General features: G+C 53.1%; 2 protein-coding genes across 3 annotated transcripts in view; both read right to left on the reverse strand.

Annotated features, from left to right (window-relative positions):
- The window catches only part of SLC22A7 (solute carrier family 22 member 7), a 666,459-nt gene extending 655,734 nt beyond the window's left edge, over window positions 1-10,725 (reverse strand). For both annotated transcript variants that reach the window (XM_069608871.1, XM_069608870.1), the window contains exon 1: window positions 10,571-10,725. The gene's annotated coding sequence lies outside the window, so the exon portion shown is untranslated. The remainder of the gene's footprint in view (window positions 1-10,570) is intronic.
- LOC138467370 (uncharacterized) overlaps window positions 6,096-21,468 on the reverse strand; it is a 174,418-nt gene continuing 159,045 nt past the window's right edge. Inside the window, exons 3-5 of the mRNA XM_069607331.1 lie at window positions 21,171-21,233; window positions 8,496-9,824; window positions 6,096-7,539 (exon numbers count right to left, since the gene is read on the reverse strand). Of these exons, the coding sequence (XP_069463432.1) occupies window positions 6,096-7,539; window positions 8,496-9,824; window positions 21,171-21,233 (2,836 nt within the window). The remainder of the gene's footprint in view (window positions 7,540-8,495; window positions 9,825-21,170; window positions 21,234-21,468) is intronic.

The raw sequence follows: 21,468 nt of genomic DNA on the forward strand, positions 1-21,468 counted from the left end.
TGACTCTGGCCTTACATTTAGCAGAATACCCCAGGGTGCCTGTCTGCCACCTGCATTATCCAATATCTATATAGAAACCCTTATGCAATCTTCTAACTGAGACTGAAGTGTATATCACCAATTATGCTGATCATACACAGCTGGTACTTGAGCTCAATGGGGATTCGAAACCGGAGGGGCCAATTTGGCTTGCATCTATAAAACTGTAGAGGCTTGGATGTCTCTGCACTGGATGTACCAGAACAGCTCCAAACTGAGCTCTTAATGTTTGGCTCTTCTCAAGCATGTGCCCAATTAGATCGCGGGCACACTAGCTGTACCATCGGGAGCTGTCATCTACAAACACTCCCTCAGGAGAAAACCTGAGGGGTTCACTTGGAATCTTCTCTTGGGGCAGAGGCACACACCAGTCAAATAGTTAAAAGCTGGCAGTGCCATCTCAGACTCCTCCGACACGTTAGACCTTTTGTGTCTGAGAGGAACTGTATCCCATTAGCCTGAGCGATCATTCTACCAAGGATCGATTATTGCAACGCACCTTTGGCTGGGGCGAATAAAGGCTGCATACAGAGACGGCAAGTCCTACAAAATGATGCTATCCACATTGTGACGGATGTTTCCTATAGCACTCATATTTCCAACACTAGGGAAGACATGCACTGGTTGCCAGTGGCCGCCTGAATGCAATTTAAGTTGGCCAACCTGGTTCATAAATGTCTCCATGGCAAACCCTGTCTATCTTCAGGAAAAGCTGGTCAAATATGAACCCAAAAGGGCCCTGCGATCCTGCAACACTAGTCCTGTGTGTTGTCCCAGATTTCAATGGAGCAAAGGAATAAGTAAATCCTTTCCAGTCCAGGCAGGTGTAGTTTATAATGCGCTACCCCTGACCGTAAGGCAGGAGGAGAGGAGAATTTCTCCTCCTTCCGTAGATTACTGAAAGCTGCACTGTTCAACTCATTCTTGCGTCTTGTCTCTCACAGAAAAGGCAACCTTCTCTCCTCTGTTTTGATGTTCCTTGCCTCATGTGTTTGTGTGTGCCTTGATGCCTGCGACCTTTTGCTGCGTTACAAATATATAAATAAAAAAGAAAAGAAATAGAGGAGAAGAGTGTGTCTAACGATGGAGTGGGGCTGGGGGGCCCGTTGATAGTAGATACCTGGTGGTCTATTAGGAATGCTGTTTATATTGGGGTAGTGACCTGATGATAAAGGACAAGATAGTTCCTAATGGTGGGCAGTGGAGAGGTGGTGATGGTAGAGATATTGGGTGGATAACTGATGGTAGTGGGGTCGCCTTTGTGCATTAGTGGGGTGTGTTTAACAGTGACATGGAGACCAGATGATAGTGGACAAGACTGTGTCTAACAGTGGAGTGGAGGCTGGATGATAGTGGACAATGCTGTGTCTAACAGTGACATGGAGACCGGATGATAGTGTACAAGACTGTGTCTAACAGTGACATGGAGGCCGGATGATAGTGGACAAGACTGTGTCTAACAGTGACTTGGAGACCGGATGATAGTGGACAAGACTGTGTCTAATAGTGGAGTGGAGGCCGGATGATAGTGGATAGGATTGTGTCTAACAGTGACATGGAGACCGGATGATAGTAGTCAAGACTGTGTCTAACGGTGGAGTGGGGCTGGATGATAGTGGACAAGACTGTGTCTAACGTTGACACAGAGACCGGATGGTAGTGTACAAGACTGTGTCTAATAGTGACTTGGAGACCGGATGATAGTGGACAAGACTGTGTCTAATAGTGGAGTGGAGGCTGGATGATGGTGAAGAAGAGGTTTGTAATAGTGCAATAGAAATCGCTTGACAGTGCAGCATGGTGTGACTAACAGTGGGCAGTGGAGAGGTGGTGATAGCAGTGGAGAGGTGGTGATAGTAGAGAAAAGTGTGTCTAATATTGGGTGGATAACTGATGATTGTGGGGTGGCCTTTTTGCAATTGTGGGGTGTGTTTAACAATGACATGGAGACCGGATGATAGTGGAGAAGACTGTGTCTAATAGTGGAGTAGAGGCCGGATGATAGTGGAGAAGGCTGTGTCTAACAGCGATTTGAAGACCAGATAATAGTGGACACGACTGTGTCTAATAGTCGAGTGGAGGCTGGATGATAGTGGACAAGACTGTGTCTAATAGTGGTGTGGAGGCTGGATGATAGTGGAGAAGAGGTTTGTAATAGTGCAGTAGAAATCGCTTGACAGTGCAGCAGGGTGTGACTAACAGTGGGCAGTAGAGAGGAGATGATAGTAGAGAAAGTTGTGTCTAATATTGGGTGGATAACTGATGATAGTGGGGTGGCCTTTGTGCAATAGTGGAGTGTGTCTAACAGTGACATGGAGACCGGATGATAGTGGAGAAGACTGTGTCTAATAGTGACATGGAGACCGGATGATAGTGGACAAGACTGTGTCTAACAGTGGAGTGGGGCCGGATGATAGTGGACAAGACTGTGTCTAACAGTGACATGGAGACCGGATGATAGTATACAAGATTGTGTCTAACAGTGACATGGAGACCGGATGATAGTGGAGAAGACTGTGTCTAATAGTGACATGGAGACCGGATGATAGTGGACAAGACTGTGTCTAACAGTGGAGTGGGGCCGGATGATAGTGGACAAGACTGTGTCTAACAGTGACATGGAGACCGGATGATAGTATACAAGATTGTGTCTAACAGTGACATGGAGACCGGATGATAGTGGATAAGAGGTTTGTAATGGTGGAGAAGAACTCACTTGACAGTGCAGCAGGGTGTGACTAACAGTGGAGTGGAGACTGGATGAAAGTATCTAATAGCTGAGTGGTGGTCACACGATAGTGAGGGAGAGGGTGTCTTCTGGCCAGCGGGGCCTGGAGGGGCAGCTGCTCATACTGGGGCAGAGGGGACCGTTCCAGGAAGGAATCTGTTCAGGGAAGAACTGTGGAATCTGGGGATGAGCGTGGTGGGATGCCCACAGGATGGCTACCAGGGGCTGCTGGGACGAGATGCTTGCAGTGAGATGGAGGGCCTGCTCAGTGCTGATGGGAGAGATGCTTGCAGTGAGGGGAGGGCCTGCTCAGTGCTGCTGGGAGAGATGCTTGCAGTGCTTGCAGTGAGGGGGAGGGCCTGCTCATTGCTGATGGGAGAGATGCTTGCAGTGAAGGGAGGGCCTGCTCAGTGCTGATGGGAGAGATGCTTGCAGTGAGATGGAGGGCCTGCTCAGTGCTGATGGGAGAGATGCTTGCAGTGAGGGGAGGGCCTGCTCAGTGCTGCTGGGAGAGATGCTTGCAGTGAGGGGGAGGGCCTGCTCAGTGCTGATGGGAGAGATGCTTGCAGTGAGGGGAGGGCCTGCTCAGTGCTGATGGGAGCGGGCTGCAGTGTTCAGGTGCTGTGACAGATGCTTGCAGTGAGGGGGAGGACCTGCTCAGTGCTGATGGGAGAGATGCTTGCAGTGAAGGGAGGGCCTGCTCAGTGCTGATGGGAGAGATGCTTGCAGTGAAGGGAGGGCCTGCTCAGTGCTGATGGGAGAGATGCTTGCAGTGAAGGGAGGGCCTGCTCAGTGCTGATGGGAGGGATGCTTGCAGTGAAGGGAGGGCCTGCTCAGTGCTGATGGGAGAGATGCTTGCAGTGAGATGGAGGGCCTGCTCAGTGCTGATGGGCGAGATGCTTGCAGTGAGGGGGAGGGTCTGCTCAGTGCTGCTGGGAGAGATGCTTGCAGTGAGGGGGAGGGCCTGCTCAGTGCTGATGGGAGAGATGCTTGCAGTGAGGGGAGGGCCTGCTCAGTGCTGATGGGAGCGGGCTGCAGTGTTCAGGTGCTGGACAGATGCTTGCAGTGAGGGGGGAGGACCTGCTCAGTGCTGATGGGAGAGATGCTTCCAGTGAGGGGAGGGCCTGCTCAGTGCTGATGGGAGAGATGCTTGCAGTGAGTGGGGGGCTGCTCAGTGCTGATCGGAGAGATGCTTGCAGTGAGATGGAGGGCCTGCTTAGTGCTGATGGGAGAGATGCTTGCAGTGAGGGGGAGGGCCTGCTTAGTGCTGATGGGAGAGATGCTTGCAGTGAGATGGAGGGCCTGCTCAGTGCTGATGGGAGAGATGCTTGCAGTGAGGGGAGGGCCTGCTCAGTGCTGCTGGGAGAGATGCTTGCAGTGCTTGCAGTGAGGGTGAGGGCCTGCTCAGTGCTGATGGGAGAGATGCTTGCAGTGAGGGGAGGGCCTGCTCAGTGCTGATGGGAGCGGGCTGCAGTGTTCAGGTGCTGGGACAGATGCTTGCAGTGAGGGGGAGGACCTGCTCAGTGCTGATGGGAGAGATGCTTCCAGTGAGGGGAGGGCCTGCTCAGTGCTGATGGGAGCGGGCTGCAGTGTTCAGGTGCTGGACAGATGCTTGCAGTGAGGGGGAGGACCTGCTCAGTGCTGATGGGAGAGATGCTTCCAGTGAGGGGAGGGCCTGCTCAGTGCTGATGGGAGAGATGCTTGCAGTGAGTGGGGGGCTGCTCAGTGCTGATCGGAGAGATGCTTGCAGTGAGATGGAGGGCCTGCTTAGTGCTGATGGGAGAGATGCTTGCAGTGAGGGGGAGGGCCTGCTTAGTGCTGATGGGAGAGATGCTTGCAGTGAGGGGGAGGGCCTGCTCAGTGCTGATGGGAGAGATGCTTGCAGTGAAGGGAGGGCCTGCTCAGTGCTGATGGGAGAGATGCTTGCAGTGAAGGGAGGGCCTGCTCAGTGCTGATGGGAGAGATGCTTGCAGTGAGTGGGGGGCTGCTCAGTGCTGATCGGAGAGATGCTTGCAGTGAGATGGAGGGCCTGCTTAGTGCTGATGGGAGAGATGCTTGCAGTGAGGGGGAGGGCCTGCTCAGTGCTGATGGGAGAGATGCTTCCAGTGAGGGGAGGGCCTGCTCAGTGCTGATGGGAGAGATGCTTGCATTGAAGGGAGGGCCTGCTCAGTGCTGATGGGAGAGATGCTTGCAGTGAAGGGAGGGCCTGCTCAGTGCTGATGGGAGAGATGCTTGCAGTGAAGGGAGGGCCCACTCAGTGCTGATGGGAGAGATGCTTGCAGTGAGTGGGGGGCTGCTCAGTGCTGATCGGAGAGATGCTTGCAGTGAGATGGAGGGCCTGCTCAGTGCTGATGGGAGCGGGCTGCAGTGTTCAGGTGCTGGGACAGATGCTTGCAGTGAGGGGGAGGACCTGCTCAGTGCTGATGGGAGAGATGCTTCCAGTGAGGGGAGGGCCTGCTCAGTGCTGATGGGAGAGATGCTTGCAGTGAAGGGAGGGCCTGCTCAGTGCTGATGGGAGAGATGCTTGCAGTGAAGGGAGGGCCTGCTCAGTGCTGATGGGAGAGATGCTTGCAGTGAGATGGAGGGCCTGCTCAGTGCTGATGGGAGAGATGCTTGCAGTGAGGGGAGGGCCTGCTCAGTGCTGCTGGGAGAGATGCTTGCAGTGAGGGGGAGGGCCTGCTCAGTGCTGATGGGAGAGATGCTTGCAGTGAGGGGAGGGCCTGCTCAGTGCTGATGGGATTGGGCTGCAGTGTTCAGGTGCTGGACAGATGCTTGCAGTGAGGGGGAGGACCTGCTCAGTGCTGATGGGAGAGATGCTTCCAGTGAGGGGAGGGCCTGCTCAGTGCTGATGGGAGAGATGCTTGCAGTGAAGGGAGGGCCTGCTCAGTGCTGATGGGAGAGATGCTTGCAGTGAAGGGAGGGCCTGCTCAGTGCTGATGGGAGAGATGCTTGCAGTGAAGGGAGGGCCTGCTCAGTGCTGATGGGAGAGATGCTTGCAGTGAGTGGGGGGCTGCTCAGTGCTGAGCGGAGAGATGCTTGCAGTGAGATGGAGGGCCTGCTTAGTGCTGATGGGAGAGATGCTTGCAGTGAGGGGGAGTGCCTGCTCAGTGCTGATGGGAGAGATGCTTGCAGTGAGGGGGAGGGCCTGCTCAGTGCTGATGGGAGAGATGCTTGCAGTGAGGGGGAGGGCCTGCTCAGTGCTGATGGGAGAGATGCTTGCAGTGAGGGGCGGGCCTGCTCAGTGCTGGTGGGAGAGATGCTTGCAGTGAGGTGGAGGGCCTGCTTAGTGCTGATGGGAGAGATGCTTGCAGTGAGGGGGAGGTCCTGCTCAGTGCTGATGGGAGAGGTGCTTGCAGTGAGGGGAGGGCCTGCTCAGTGCTGATGGGAGAGATGCTTGCAGTGAGGGGGAGGTCCTGCTCAGTGCTGATGGGAGAGGTGCTTGCAGTGAGGGGAGGGCCTGCTCAGTGCTGATGGGAGCATTGCTTGCAGTGAGGGGGAGGTCCTGCTCAGTGCTGATGGGAGTGATGCTTGCAGTGAGGGGGAGGGCCTTCTCAGTGATGATGGGAGTGATGCTTGCAGTGAGGGGGAGATCCTGCACAGTGCTGATGGGAGCGATGCTTGCAGTGAGGGGGAGGGCCTGCTCAGTGCTGATTGGAGCATTGCTTGCAGTGAGGGGGAGGTCCTGCTCAGTGCTGATTGGAGCATTGCTTGCAGTGAGGGGGAGGGCCTGCTCAGTGCTGATTGGAGCATTGCTTGCAGTGAGGGGGAGGTCCTGCTCAGTGCTGATGGGAGCATTGCTTGCAGTGAGGGGGAGGACCTGCTCAGTGCTGATGGGAGCATTGCTTGCAGTGAAGGGGAGGTCCTGCGCAGTGCTGATGGGAGTGATGCTTGCAGTGAGGGGGAGGGCCTGCTCAGTGCTGATGGGAGCATTGCTTGCAGTGAGGGGGAGGGCCTGCTCAGTGCTGATGGGAGAGATGCTTGCAGTGAGGGGGAGGTCCTGCTCAGTGCTGATGGGAGAGATGCTTGCAGTGAGGGGGAGGGCCTGCTCAGTGCTGATGGGAGTGATGCTTGCAGTGAGGGGGAGGTCCTGCACAGTGCTGATGGGAGCAGTGCTTGCAGTGAGGGGGAGGTCCTGCACAGTGCTGATGGGAGCATTGCTTGCAGTGAGGGGGAGGACCTGCTCAGTGCTGATGGGAGCATTGCTTGCAGTGAGGGGGAGATCCTGCGCAGTGCTGATGGGAGCGATGCTTGCAGTGAGGGGGAGGGCCTGCTCAGTGCTGATGGGAGTGATGCTTGCAGTGCGGGGGAGGTCCTGCTCAGTGCTGATGGGAGAGATGCTTGCAGTGAGGGGGAGGTCCTGCTCAGTGCTGATGGGAGCATTGCTTGCAGTGAGGGGGAGGTCCTGCTCAGTGCTGATGGGAGTGATGCTTGCAGTGAGGGGGAGGTCCTGCTCAGTGCTGATGGGAGTGATGCTTGCAGTGAGGGGGAGGTCCTGCTCAGTGCTGATGGGAGTGATGCTTGCAGTGAGGGGGAGGTCCTGCTCAGTGCTGATGGGAGCATTGCTTGCAGTGAGGGGGAGGTCCTGCGCAGTGCTGATGGGAGCGATGCTTGCAGTGAGGGGGAGGTCCTGCTCAGTGCTGATGGGAGCATTGCTTGCAGTGAGGGGGAGGTCCTGCGCAGTGCTGATGGGAGCGATGCTTGCAGTGAGGAGGAGGGCCTGCTCAGTGCTGATGGGAGCATTGCTTGCAGTGAGGGGGAGGTCCTGCTCAGTGCTGATGGGAGAGGTGCTTGCAGTGAGGGGAGGGCCTGCTCAGTGCTGATGGGAGAGATGCTTGCAGTGAGGGGAGGGCCTGCTCAGTGCTGATGGGAGCATTGCTTGCAGTGAGGGGGAGGACCTGCTCAGTGCTGATGGGAGCATTGCTTGCAGTGAGGGAGAGGTCCTGCGCAGTGCTGATGGGAGGATGCTTGCAGTGAGGGGGAGGGCCTGCTCAGTGCTGATGGGAGCATTGCTTGCAGTGAGGGGGAGGTCCTGCTCAGTGCTGATGGGAGCATTGCTTGCAGTGAGGGGGAGGTCCTGCTCAGCGCTGATGGGAGAGGTGCTTGCAGTGAGGGGAGGGCCTGCTCAGTGCTGATGGGAGAGGTGCTTGCAGTGAGGGCGAGGGCCTGCTCAGTGCTGCTGGGAGAGATGCTTGCAGTGAGGGGGAGGACCTGCTCAGTGCTGATGGGAGCATTGCTTGCAGTGAGGGGGAGGTCCTGCGCAGTGCTGATGGGAGGATGCTTGCAGTGAGGGGGGGGCTGCTCAGTGCTGAGCGGAGAGATGCTTGCAGTGAGATGGAGGGCCTGCTTAGTGCTGATGGGAGAGATGCTTGCAGTGAGGGGGAGTGCCTGCTCAGTGCTGATGGGAGAGATGCTTGCAGTGAGGGGGAGGGCCTGCTCAGTGCTGATGGGAGAGATGCTTGCAGTGAGGGGGAGGGCCTGCTCAGTGCTGATGGGAGAGATGCTTGCAGTGAGGGGCGGGCCTGCTCAGTGCTGGTGGGAGAGATGCTTGCAGTGAGGTGGAGGGCCTGCTTAGTGCTGATGGGAGAGATGCTTGCAGTGAGGGGGAGGTCCTGCTCAGTGCTGATGGGAGAGGTGCTTGCAGTGAGGGGAGGGCCTGCTCAGTGCTGATGGGAGAGATGCTTGCAGTGAGGGGGAGGTCCTGCTCAGTGCTGATGGGAGAGGTGCTTGCAGTGAGGGGAGGGCCTGCTCAGTGCTGATGGGAGCATTGCTTGCAGTGAGGGGGAGGTCCTGCTCAGTGCTGATGGGAGTGATGCTTGCAGTGAGGGGGAGGGCCTTCTCAGTGATGATGGGAGTGATGCTTGCAGTGAGGGGGAGATCCTGCACAGTGCTGATGGGAGCGATGCTTGCAGTGAGGGGGAGGGCCTGCTCAGTGCTGATTGGAGCATTGCTTGCAGTGAGGGGGAGGTCCTGCTCAGTGCTGATTGGAGCATTGCTTGCAGTGAGGGGGAGGGCCTGCTCAGTGCTGATTGGAGCATTGCTTGCAGTGAGGGGGAGGTCCTGCTCAGTGCTGATGGGAGCATTGCTTGCAGTGAGGGGGAGGACCTGCTCAGTGCTGATGGGAGCATTGCTTGCAGTGAAGGGGAGGTCCTGCGCAGTGCTGATGGGAGTGATGCTTGCAGTGAGGGGGAGGGCCTGCTCAGTGCTGATGGGAGCATTGCTTGCAGTGAGGGGGAGGGCCTGCTCAGTGCTGATGGGAGAGATGCTTGCAGTGAGGGGGAGGTCCTGCTCAGTGCTGATGGGAGAGATGCTTGCAGTGAGGGGGAGGGCCTGCTCAGTGCTGATGGGAGTGATGCTTGCAGTGAGGGGGAGGTCCTGCACAGTGCTGATGGGAGCAGTGCTTGCAGTGAGGGGGAGGTCCTGCACAGTGCTGATGGGAGCATTGCTTGCAGTGAGGGGGAGGACCTGCTCAGTGCTGATGGGAGCATTGCTTGCAGTGAGGGGGAGATCCTGCGCAGTGCTGATGGGAGCGATGCTTGCAGTGAGGGGGAGGGCCTGCTCAGTGCTGATGGGAGTGATGCTTGCAGTGCGGGGGAGGTCCTGCTCAGTGCTGATGGGAGAGATGCTTGCAGTGAGGGGGAGGTCCTGCTCAGTGCTGATGGGAGCATTGCTTGCAGTGAGGGGGAGGTCCTGCTCAGTGCTGATGGGAGTGATGCTTGCAGTGAGGGGGAGGTCCTGCTCAGTGCTGATGGGAGTGATGCTTGCAGTGAGGGGGAGGTCCTGCTCAGTGCTGATGGGAGTGATGCTTGCAGTGAGGGGGAGGTCCTGCTCAGTGCTGATGGGAGCATTGCTTGCAGTGAGGGGGAGGTCCTGCGCAGTGCTGATGGGAGCGATGCTTGCAGTGAGGGGGAGGTCCTGCTCAGTGCTGATGGGAGCATTGCTTGCAGTGAGGGGGAGGTCCTGCGCAGTGCTGATGGGAGCGATGCTTGCAGTGAGGAGGAGGGCCTGCTCAGTGCTGATGGGAGCATTGCTTGCAGTGAGGGGGAGGTCCTGCTCAGTGCTGATGGGAGAGGTGCTTGCAGTGAGGGGAGGGCCTGCTCAGTGCTGATGGGAGAGATGCTTGCAGTGAGGGGAGGGCCTGCTCAGTGCTGATGGGAGCATTGCTTGCAGTGAGGGGGAGGACCTGCTCAGTGCTGATGGGAGCATTGCTTGCAGTGAGGGAGAGGTCCTGCGCAGTGCTGATGGGAGGATGCTTGCAGTGAGGGGGAGGGCCTGCTCAGTGCTGATGGGAGCATTGCTTGCAGTGAGGGGGAGGTCCTGCTCAGTGCTGATGGGAGCATTGCTTGCAGTGAGGGGGAGGTCCTGCTCAGCGCTGATGGGAGAGGTGCTTGCAGTGAGGGGAGGGCCTGCTCAGTGCTGATGGGAGAGGTGCTTGCAGTGAGGGCGAGGGCCTGCTCAGTGCTGCTGGGAGAGATGCTTGCAGTGAGGGGGAGGACCTGCTCAGTGCTGATGGGAGCATTGCTTGCAGTGAGGGGGAGGTCCTGCGCAGTGCTGATGGGAGGATGCTTGCAGTGAGGGGGAGGGCCTGCTCAGTGCTGATGGGAGCATTGCTTGCAGTGAGGGGGAGGTCCTGCTCAGTGCTGATGGGAGCATTGCTTGCAGTGAGGGGGAGGTCCTGCTCAGTGCTGATGGGAGTGATGCTTGCAGTGAGGGGGAGGGCCTGCTCAGTGCTGATGGGAGCGGGTTGCAGCGCTCAGGTGATGGGAAGGAGGCTGGTCGTGGAAGGATGAGGGGGGGAGTACTCACTGTGCGGTTCCAGGCTGGGAGTCGCTGTCTGTGCGGTGCGCTGTGTGTTGAGCCTTCCAGAGGTTTTATGCACGTTCACTCGTGGACTTTGGGACCTGTTTCACTCCCGCCTTGCCTGGCTGCAATGATCCTTTAACTTCGGACCTTTGCTTTTCCTTTTCTTGGTGTTAATAATTCTTTAGATGTAGACAGTGCCAGGCACTGAAGCAGCGACCCCGTCAATGCCGTCTGCACCCCTGCAAGTCATCGAAGATACACTGAAGAGAGCACTGAAAGCACCCCGACAAGGGGGTGCATGAGATCATTTAGGAAATTGCCCTTCCTCTCTGGCAGTCCAAAGACCCATGACATCAGCAAATAAGATCATTAACTCTACTGCGTGATCCAATGGGATGCTGTGCCCAATGGTTCTCATTTAAAAAACAACAACAACATGTATTTATCAGTTTAAGTAACGTTGCACTTCCAGGCGGTTCAGGTTTCAGTACTGGCATAACACTCCATGCGTCACTTTATATATATATCTACATATCTCAATGAAAAAACGTTAAAGGGACGTTATGGTTAAGTTGCACTGATAAATTCAGGGACACATACTTTGTTAAAGGGACAATATGGTAACAAGTCAAATCTAAAAACCCAACAAACACACCGATAACTCACGCCACCGCCATACACTAATAAAACTAACACCCAGGACATCAAAGATGACATCACAAGTGACAGTTCGGGCGCAGTTCACGGATCCAACATGGCGTCCGTTTGAAAAGTTTTGATGCACCTAACATTTTAATTGACCAATCAGCAGACGCGTACGATGTCGCAAACGCCACGTGGCTCTCTGATTGGTCCAGAAATGACAGCGGACACCGAATCAGGAAGTGAGTCCACGGACTGGATGCAGATATCACACATTTTACGATACCTGCTTTTGGGCCATTTTAAAAATATCTACTGAACGGATTTGCACCAACTTTGCAAAAGCCAGCATCGGGACCAAGCCACCACTCCTCGCGCAAGCGTGGTGCAAACCCTTCCAGCGGCTTGGGCTGCAGGCGTGAGCACATTATGTCTATGAGGATTTCAAAAGTTTTGGAACCCCCTATAAATTGACAACACGGCACCAAACTCTGCAAAATCATTCAGAGGTGGCCATTTACTTTTATTGCAGAGCCGTCCAAAAACTGCTCTTCCTATGGGTTGAGCAACTTAACCATAACTATAGGGCCGCTTCTGCAGACCCTTTAATATATATATCTAGATATCTTATAGGAGGCATTCCCACCTCCCCGCTTTATTTAATGAAAAACACAAAGTTCACATGTTCTCATTTCAGGATAAGCAGATATCCTCCTCAGGCAGCTTTGATATCTGAGGCTTAATCAAAGGTCCCATGTATAATCTAAAATCTCGCTCAGCCGTCTCCCACTTCTCTAAATCCCTTCTCCAATCTCCTAATCTAGGGGGTGCTGCACGCTTCCACCGAAGCGCAATGCATCTCTTAGCTAGTCCAAGACACACTATTACAAATGGTGTTCATTTGCTTTTATTTCACAATGGCATCAAACTAGGGAAGCATACATCTGGAGTTCCTTCCAGCCCAATATCAGCAATTCTGGTTAGTTCTGGAAACTGGGCCCGGCAGGTGCTGACCTCTTACCGCAGATCAGTGTTGCTGATGTGTACGGTGCCCGGTACTGCTCCATCTAAGTTATGCCTTTCCAGAACTATCCAACAGTGTCAATCAGCTCCAGCAATCTACTCATTTGTTTTTTTGGTTAATTTGGCAATATTGTTCAGCTGGGTAGGGGCCAGCAGGGCCTTAGCCAAAATAGTAATTTGATGGCACCGTCCCCACCCCCACCAGTACTGTGAAGGTGCCCATTGGAGTTGTGCTATAAAGCCTTGGGAGGTCAGCCCACCCTGCAAGAGGGGAGCTGCACTCCCCTCAATCCAATCCTCACCCTCTGCCCATCCCAGCATAGCTTCAACACTAAAGGATCCAGGGCACCACAGAACGACCGAGGATCCCCGCTGGCATGCAATGAAATTAGAATAGTGCTCTTGGTATAATCATGTTTTGCTGGCGCTACCCTCTCCGTTAAGGACATTGGGAGGGGCCACCATAATGCGCAAAGCGCCTGAACAGATGAAGCATTTGTTATAGAGCTGTTACTGGCGTGGAAGCCCAGCTATCTGAAGGCCCTCAGCATTATCAGCAATCCTTCTAGCAGGCTCGTTGCAGCCCCCCGTAATGGGGGTACGGTGGACTTCGGACAATTTATTCCAAGTCCCGAGATGATCCCAAATTCTTCCACCAGTTCCAGCATCTCTTGAAATGTACCACTCAGTCTGTGAACATACAGAAGGACATTATCGCATTGAGCTAACCCACATGCAGTGGCCCCCCAAATGTGACGTCTTCTTTCCACCCAAATCTCTGTCTAATTGATCTGGCCAAGTTCTCCACTGCCAGGGCGAAGATTAGCTGTGATAACGGGCACCCTTGTCTAGTGCCCTTACCTCCTGGCCACCACTCAAACAGATTCTTGCCAGCGGTGACTCATATACTAACGTGGCTCACCTTATAAGCAATGTGCCTGACCCTAAGCCGGGCAGTATTTCTTCCATATAGATCCAGTCTACTCTGTTGAAAGCCTTGTGAGAGTTGAGGCCAACTATGGCCTAGTCCTAGTCCCCTTTCTTATGATGATCTAGCAGCTAGACCAGTCTCCTTTGCTTAAACGTGGTCTTTCTGCCCAGAACCTCATGCATGATCAAGGTAATAACTCTTGAGAGGCGGCCGCCATTACCTTGCCTGAGATTTTAATATCCACATTAAACATGGACATGAGTCAATATCAACCACAATCCAGAGCGACCGTACCAAGGTTCTATGTGTTTTACCACCGATTTTATTTTCCCAGCATTTTTTAACTGATTTTTTTGCCAATGAAAATACAGGTGCAAAACCTTCCCTCATGGTCCAGACCATGTTGTCTCACCCAAAGCCCCCTATATTGTCACAGCAAAAAATTTGGTTAAACATTTGCAGCAAAAATATGCAGTGGCCGAAAATATCCTGTAAAAAGAATGGATACCCCTTTCCAGGCTTCATGAACAACAGTATTGTTTCGTCCCATATCATTCCTGCTAACGTTCTTTTCTCAAGATCCCTCTTTCCTCCCTTGGACCCCTCCAGTTTATCCAGAATAGGGTTGCAAGAATTATTCCTGGCCTCGAGCCCAGGGACCATATCTCTCCAGCCCTAAAATCTCTCCACTGGCTCAATGTGGCTCCAAGGATCAAGTTCAAGACCCTCTGCATCATCCACAAGGCCTTCTTGGGCCTGGGACCATGCTATCTCCAACTTTTTCTCCCTAGATACTCTGCTAGAACCCTACTCTCCTCTAACTCCAACTCTCTGACTGTCAAACTCTCCAAGCAGAGAGTGGGGGCAGGCCTCTCTCCTCGGCTGGCGTCTCCCTTTGGAACAACCTCCCTGGCCGTCTCAGACTTGAGCCGGACCTCCTTAAATTCCGGAAACTGCTCAAAACTCTGCTGTTCTATACGTCTTTCCCTCTTTGCCTTCCCTGCCGATCACCACTGCCGCTGGGACTGGTGGCCTGATCCCCACGAATCTCACAGGATTCCAGGCCCTTATTCCCAGTCGATACCAGCACCCTCCTCCCCCCACTGCACTGCCCTCGATGGCCCTTACTTTGTGGCTCTGCATCCCACCCCTGAGAGTCGCCTGCACTAACACTTAGCCTGAGGTTCTCCTCCTTGGCTCCCCGCAGCACTTGCTGCCCGCGCCCCCTACCAGCACTTGTCCGCTCCTCTGCTCGTCCTCCTCCTCCCTATCTCCCACACTTGCAGGGCCGAATGCCACAAGGCCCAGTAGGACCATGACTGTGTTTGACTGTTTTGCCATTGTTATTACTTCCCGTTGTTCCCTTACCATTTAGCCTTGTGGTGCTTCGAAACACAATTCTGTTGTATAAGGTGCCTAACAAATTCTCAATAAAATAAAAAAATGGAAGGAAGAGAGTTAGAGGTGAAGGTCAGAGAGGAAGGGATGAATAGCAGAGCAGAGGGTTTACCTTTTCTTTGGGCTATGGGAGAGGTAAGTGGGGAGGAAAGGTTAGAGGCTGGAAAGATAATGGTGGTGTTTGCACTGGAGTGGTCAAAAACAGATGGCGTGACAGTAGTGTGAATTGCTGAGAGAGAGGTCAAGAGAGTTGCCCGCAGAGTGAGTGGGTGGGTGATGAATAGAGCGGATCATGGGTTCATTCAGATTTCTGCAGAGTGCTCGGAGAAGGAAGGTCAAAGCCGCCGAAGAGGATGGGTTAATGTGACAGGGAGAGAGAATCAAGGAGCTGCCCGAGTTCATTGGAGAATGGTCCAGTGGGGCCAGGAGGGCGATAGATAGACATGAAGTGAATAGAACGAGGAAGGAAAAAGGAGGTAGGAGGCATTGTGGCATTGGGGTATGAGATATTAAGACGGGAAGAAAATGGGTGGCCGACACCACCACCATTTCCCATCAGACGAGGGTAGTTAAGATGGAACGTTAGAGTAGGGGAGGTGGGGTGGGTAGGTGATAGGAGCAGAGTGGTCTGTTGGCAGCCATTGTTTGTTAGAAGGGGGTGGTGTGCAGATGATGTGGTGAAAGTGGTGAGTTTTATGATAGGGATACGAAACGTGGGGGATTGGCGAGCGCATAAGGAGAGAATAGCAGGAAGAGGATGAGGAAAGAGAACGCATTTTAGTTCAGTAGTAGTCAGGGCTAGCTGGCAATGTACTAGGTGGATCTGAGGTATTCCCAGGTGGAGCGGGATGGAAATACCATTCAAAGATGGCGGTTTTGGGGTCAGAGGTCACCTGATTAGCCAGTAGATCGACACTGGATAGTTCTTGTAGGCAGCCTCAGGCAGCCGGAAGGAGTGCCTCTGGTGGTCTTCTGCTGAACTCAATGTTGCTCTCAGCGCATTTAAAGCCTGATATAAAATGCCTCTGTAATGCTAGTGGACAGGTATAATTTATCCTTTCTTTTACTTACCTGTTTTATCTTCGATGTAACCTGAAAAAAATAATTGTGTAGAGAGGTCATCCATGATGTTATAACATGGACACTCAGATGAGTCCAGGACCTTGAGATAGCAGACCATGAGGAAGTCCTGCCTTTCAGGATTTCTAACCCCTGACGACAGGAGACATTGGAACTGCCCCCTTGCCCCCCCACGCCTATATAAAGTGAACATTCTGCCATTTCTGTTAAGAGAACGTGTTACCCTCTTCAAGACATTGCCACTCCTGCTGCTGGACGTTCGCTGTTCCTAGCCCTGTTTCTTGCCCGGGCTGAGCGGCCGACGACCCTCGGCGCAGAGCTAAATAGCTCAGGAGGTGGGCGCAGTAAGGGACCCACCCATAAAGCTGACTTTGATCTTGCCGGACAAAAGAATAAGCAGCCTGCTGTGCCGGTGAGAGCTCCTGAGATGTCCGGTGGCCGCTCTCTGTGGACTTGTTCATGACTGCAATGCGTTGGAATATGCAAACAAAGGAACGCATATTCCTAACACAGCGTGTGAGATGCTCGTGAGTCACAGCCTATACCCCTCATTCTTTGTGTTGACAGCCTTTCAAGTGGGGTAATGAATTTATAAGTGATGGCTCATTTAACAAACCATTGTTTTTACCGAGTATATGCTTAACATTTCAGTGTTAAGAACTGAACCTGGGCACTTGTATTCACCAGGCCAGCACATGTCATGTTTTCATGTCTCTTCATTGGACTGACAAAACGTTTTATTTTTTTATATTACTTTTTAGTTATATACGGTGCATCCCTGGGAAGCTTAACTGTCATTTTCCTGCTTAAGTACTCTAGTGGCTGCTTTGGGACATGGACTAAATTCATCTGCTCAGCATCGAAGGTCTTTTAATTGTCTAAACAAGCCAGCCACTGCTTAGCGTGCACACCAGATGGCAACTCAATGTCACTGGGCACCTTAGCAATTTGGTGTCCCCATGCAGACAATAGTCCATGGCAAATCAATGAGGTGATGTGTGCAGCAATGTTTTGTGTGCTGCACAAGCCATCACCTTGTTGCTTAATGGCATCTGTGGTGCTCCCGTATGTAACAGCATATATGCCTGTTTTTGTCTGATGCGTCCAATGTCCATACAATAGCACACTGGAACCTTTTGGGTATGTGGCTCTGACCAGCACGCTATACTGTGCCCACACTTAAACGCATAAAACAATCAAAGAAGTTGCCGAAATTGTAAATCCACTAGGCCAAGCACCCTTTCTACACTGCCACACCATGATTTTCAATAGCTGCAGGCCAGCACTAATGAGAGATGCTAATGCCAGCTCTGTTAGATAAAGCATGGGCCTGCTCTTTTTTGCAAAAATAACCCCTGAGGCCTGCGTAAGAATGAGGAGGTAGTGGCTGAGGAACTGTGGACCCTTTACCATGCATTAGAAGCCGGTTTTGTTTAAAATGCTTCATCAGCTTATTACTGGTCAGGCTAAAGTTTGTAAGAGGTACAATCCTTTCTGTGTAGCCTTTCTGTGCATTGTTTATTGGGTCCCTCTTGTGCGGGTTCATGCCCTGTCTGTAGATATGATTCCCTAAAGATGTTTCTGTACTGGGGTTGGGCATGCCCACAGTGAGACCCAGCCCTTCCTCACCTAAAATTATTCAGAAACAAGAAGCAAAAGAGCTCTTGTACCCCATTTGAGTGGCCGATGTTGCAGCCATTTTATACTTGCATCCAAAAACGTAAGCTTATGTATGATTTATGGTTACAAACATGTTAATGTAAGGTGAGTGTTGTGAACAGTAGTGTGAGCACCAAGCCATGCATCAGTTATGCATTTAGAGATTCACACATACAATCCTTTTATCACAGACTTCTTTATCCAATATAGATAACTCTGATCACTGATATAGTCCTGACATGCTCTGTGATGTAATGCAAAGCATACAGGAATCCTCACTGGTAATGTTTGTCCCCTTTCCCACTCTCAGAGAAGTTTTTTGGAAGAGTACAATAAGAGTGTACCAGACTGTCCATCTTTGAATGATAACCTTCCATCAGAAAAGAATGCACAAGGATAGTCTAGTATAGTCCCTTGCCAAATACAAGTGAGATGGTACAAACAGAACACCTGCACCACAGGGCCAGGCCAGTGGGCCCTCAGAACCCGGCAGGCTGGTCACACCGCAGTGTGCCAGTACAAACAGTTTGAAACTGCATTCAGGCAAGGCCTTCCCTGAGAGCAGGTGACAGAACAACCATTTACTTTGGCAGCAACAGCTGTGTTTTCACATTAGAATTCTTCTGTAAAGGACTTGCATTACAATGTAATGAACCCAGCTTCATTCATATAGCAATTATTTATTCATATTGAGGAGGGGTTTTGCCCCCCATAGCGACACCACTGAATACCGCAATGAGCCTTCTGATGTCCATGCTCCAAGTGGAGGGAAAAGGGGTCCTCTGTCCCAATGGGGAGCAGGAGAAGAGAGAAAGGGGGATCCCCTCCGTGTGCAGAAGGTGCACACGACTCTGGGGCTGACCTACAAAAGAGTGTGTGGCATCCCCCATATAACTCCAGCCTCAGGACCATCCTTCTCACTTGTGGGGCTCGGTACACGGACACGTGTGGGGCCCCCCTCCAAGGAACCACAGGAATGAAGGAATACAGAACATCTGGTTGCGCCCCTCGTCACGCCCACAACACATAGCTTTATATCCAAATAACCACGGGTCTTCCCTGGCAGTGCCCTTGCAGTCTTCACTCTTGCTGCAATCAGAAGGATAAACTAGTACCATGCAAAGGGCAACATCAGCAGCCCACAACGAGGGCACTTGTGTTGTGGCACAGGAACAGAACACTATTCCTCAAAAGCAGCCACAAGGAAGGTGTTCCGGCCCTGGTATAGATGTAGCTCACAGACAGTAAGAGAACGGTGCACAGGATCCAGACTAGACAGAGGACTGGCCTTAGCTGAGTGCCCCCACCTGGAGGCAGGAGACTGGCATTAGCGGAGTACCCCCACCTGGAGGCAGGAGACTGGCATTAGCTGAGTGCCCAAGCATGGAGGCAGGAGACTGGCATTAGCTGAGTGCCCAAGCCTGGGGGCAGAGGACTGGCATTAGCTGAGTGCCCAAGTCTGGAGGCAGAGGACTGGCATTAGCTGAGTGCCCAAGCCTGGAGGCAGGAGACTGGCCTTAGCTGAGTGCCCAAGCATGGAGGCAGGAGACTGGCCTTAGCTGGGTGCCCACGCCTGGAGGCAAGAGACTGGCATTAGCTGAGTTCCCACGCCTGGAGGCAGGAGACTGGCATTAGCTGAGTGCGCATGCCTGGAGGCAGGAGACTGCCCTTAGCTGAGTGCCCCCGCCTGTAGGCAGGAGACTGGGCTTATCTGAGTGCCCAAGCATGGAGGCAGGAGACTGGCCTTAGCTGAGTGCCCAAGCATGGAGGCAGGAGACTGGCCTTAGCTGAGTGCCCAAGCCTGGACGCAGGAGACTGGCATTAGCTAAGTGCCCAAGCCTGGAGACAGAGGACTGGCATTAGCTGAGTGCCCAAGCCTGCAGGCAGGAGACTGGCCTTAGCTGAGTGTCCAAGACTGGAGGCTGAGGACTGGCATTAGCTGAGTGTTACGCTCACCTGGTATCCACAGGGACGCCACCGAGCCGGGTTACTCGCTGGTATGCTTCTCAGCTTTGCCCTGATGTGGTCTGCGGGGAAGGTTCTGCCTGAAAATACAGGAGGACTGTGTTCAAGACTGACCGACTGGGGTACGTATCCTCCTTCCACCCCCGTATGATTTCAGTCCCCCTGGCGCCCTGTCCTTACCTTGTGGTAGAATTAGGCGTGCTCTCCATCCTGCCTTCTTTGCAGGGGCGCGTTGTCTTTCATGGGCGAGTGCGGTCCAGTTACTTCACTGACGCCGGCCCATTTGATATTGTTCAGGTAGGTCTTATTGCTGTTCTTTAGTTTTGTTGTTATCCTGCATGCCTTTCTTTGTTTAAAATGTCTCTTTTTTCTCCATTAGGTATGCAGAGCCTCAGCGCGGCGAACTGGCTTGGTTGAGCCCCGCTGGTAAATGATGGCGCATTAAGAGCGCTATGATGCGGTAAGTAAGCGCTATGCGCAGCGCTGCAAAGTCTTGCCTTTGCTAACCTGTGTTTTCCTTCCTTGTAGGTCGCGGTGTTCTTCAGCGCGAGTGAAATGTCCGGAGTGGGGCCAGCCGAGAGGCGACCTGCCAGGTAAGCCTTTTGAGCAGTTCGTAAGTTGTAAATGTCTCTACTGCTTTCTTTAATGTTGCCTCTATCTTCCTCTTTCAGGTCGTTCTGTCCGGGAGGCGTGCAGATTTGAGGAAGCTGTTCTCAGTAGCTGCGAGTGGTTAAAGATGAAGACTGCAGGTAAGATGCTGCTGCTAATGATGTTCCTTTTGTCTCCTTGCAGGTTCTGCTTTTCTGAGGTTCGAGGGAATAGCTGGACACGGTGAGCGTCACGTTGCAAGCTGCAAAGTAATGCGAAGCGTGTTGTCTTGCTCGGGTGTGGTTTAAATAGCCCCAACAAAATAGTCCAGGTAAAGTAGTCCCTAGGCTACCACACTCAAAACACGAGACCGCATAGCTTGGTTCTTAGGAACCAAGCTATGTGGATGCCTCCATGTTGGCTGACAATACAATAAAGTAGTTCCCAAGCACATTGTTTTTCATGGTGTATGAGCCTGGCGCCATAGGTGCCAGGACTGGCCCCATGAGGGCTTTTGAAGAGGATGCCAGGCACTAGAAGCCAGAGTCCTGACTCCACCTGGCCAATGGGTTTTCCAGAGGGGGTTTTGGGCGAGGGTCATGACAGCACTCCCCCTAAGGCCCCTCCCATGGTGTTCCTTCTGTCTGGCCCAGGTTTGGTTGGGAAGTTCTGATGGAATTTCCTGATTAGACGTGGTGCGTGGATATTCTCACTGGGCTCCCAGGACCTATCTTGTGGTCCACATCCTTTCCAATGGACGAAATAATTGTCATGATGCCTACCCCCTGAGCACCAGGCAAGGCCCAGCACCCCTGGTAGCAGGCATCATGCCCCCGGGTAAAAGCCCAGCTGCCCCTTATAGGGGCTCTTTGGACTCTGTCCTGGCACCGTTGGCAGGAAGGTGTTTTGTGCACTTACCTGATGCAGACCATGCTGCAAGATTCAGGCCTCCCTGAGACCTGAAAGGGACTATTTTTTCATTGGGACTATTTTGCCACTCGGGCGTGGCCAGGGAAGGATACTTACCTGGAACTACTTTGGGGGCTATTTAAGCCACGCCCAGACAGTAGCTCACGCTTCGCGTTGTTCTGCATCCAAGCAGCTGAATGCTCACCGTGTCTGCTCCTGCATCTGGTCTCCAGCCACGCCCGCCTCGATCCTAGAACACCTGTAAGGAAAGAAGAGAAGAGAAAGGTGAAAACCAAGGATTTTATCAAACTTCTTACCTCCATCCGGAACCTTCACGCCAGCGTTCCTGAGAAAAGACTTTCATTTAAAAGCACTGCGTTGCTCGCTGCAGCGCCGCACTTCACTCACCTGTCCTCGGGAGTTCTTCTGGCTCCACCGGAACTGTCTGCAACGGTCGCCACATCTCTGCGCCTAGGGGAGAGAAGAAGGGACAAAAGGTGAGCAGAAGGAACATATGAGGAAAGCCTAATTTTCCGCCATAACACTTACCGGTCTTCTGTTGGTGGACCATTCCTCATTTCGGGTCGGTGCCGCTTCGTTGGCAGGTACCGCACCCCGGCCCCTAAGGGGAAAGGACAAAAGACATTACTGGAGGAATATAAAGACATTAAGAGGGATCGCCCCCATCGCTAACTCACCTGAGTTT

This window comes from Ambystoma mexicanum, chromosome 4q (assembly GCF_040938575.1).
Source record: "Ambystoma mexicanum isolate Mex_15411 chromosome 4q, UKY_AmexF1_1, whole genome shotgun sequence".
NCBI classification, from domain to species: domain Eukaryota; kingdom Metazoa; phylum Chordata; class Amphibia; order Caudata; family Ambystomatidae; genus Ambystoma; species Ambystoma mexicanum.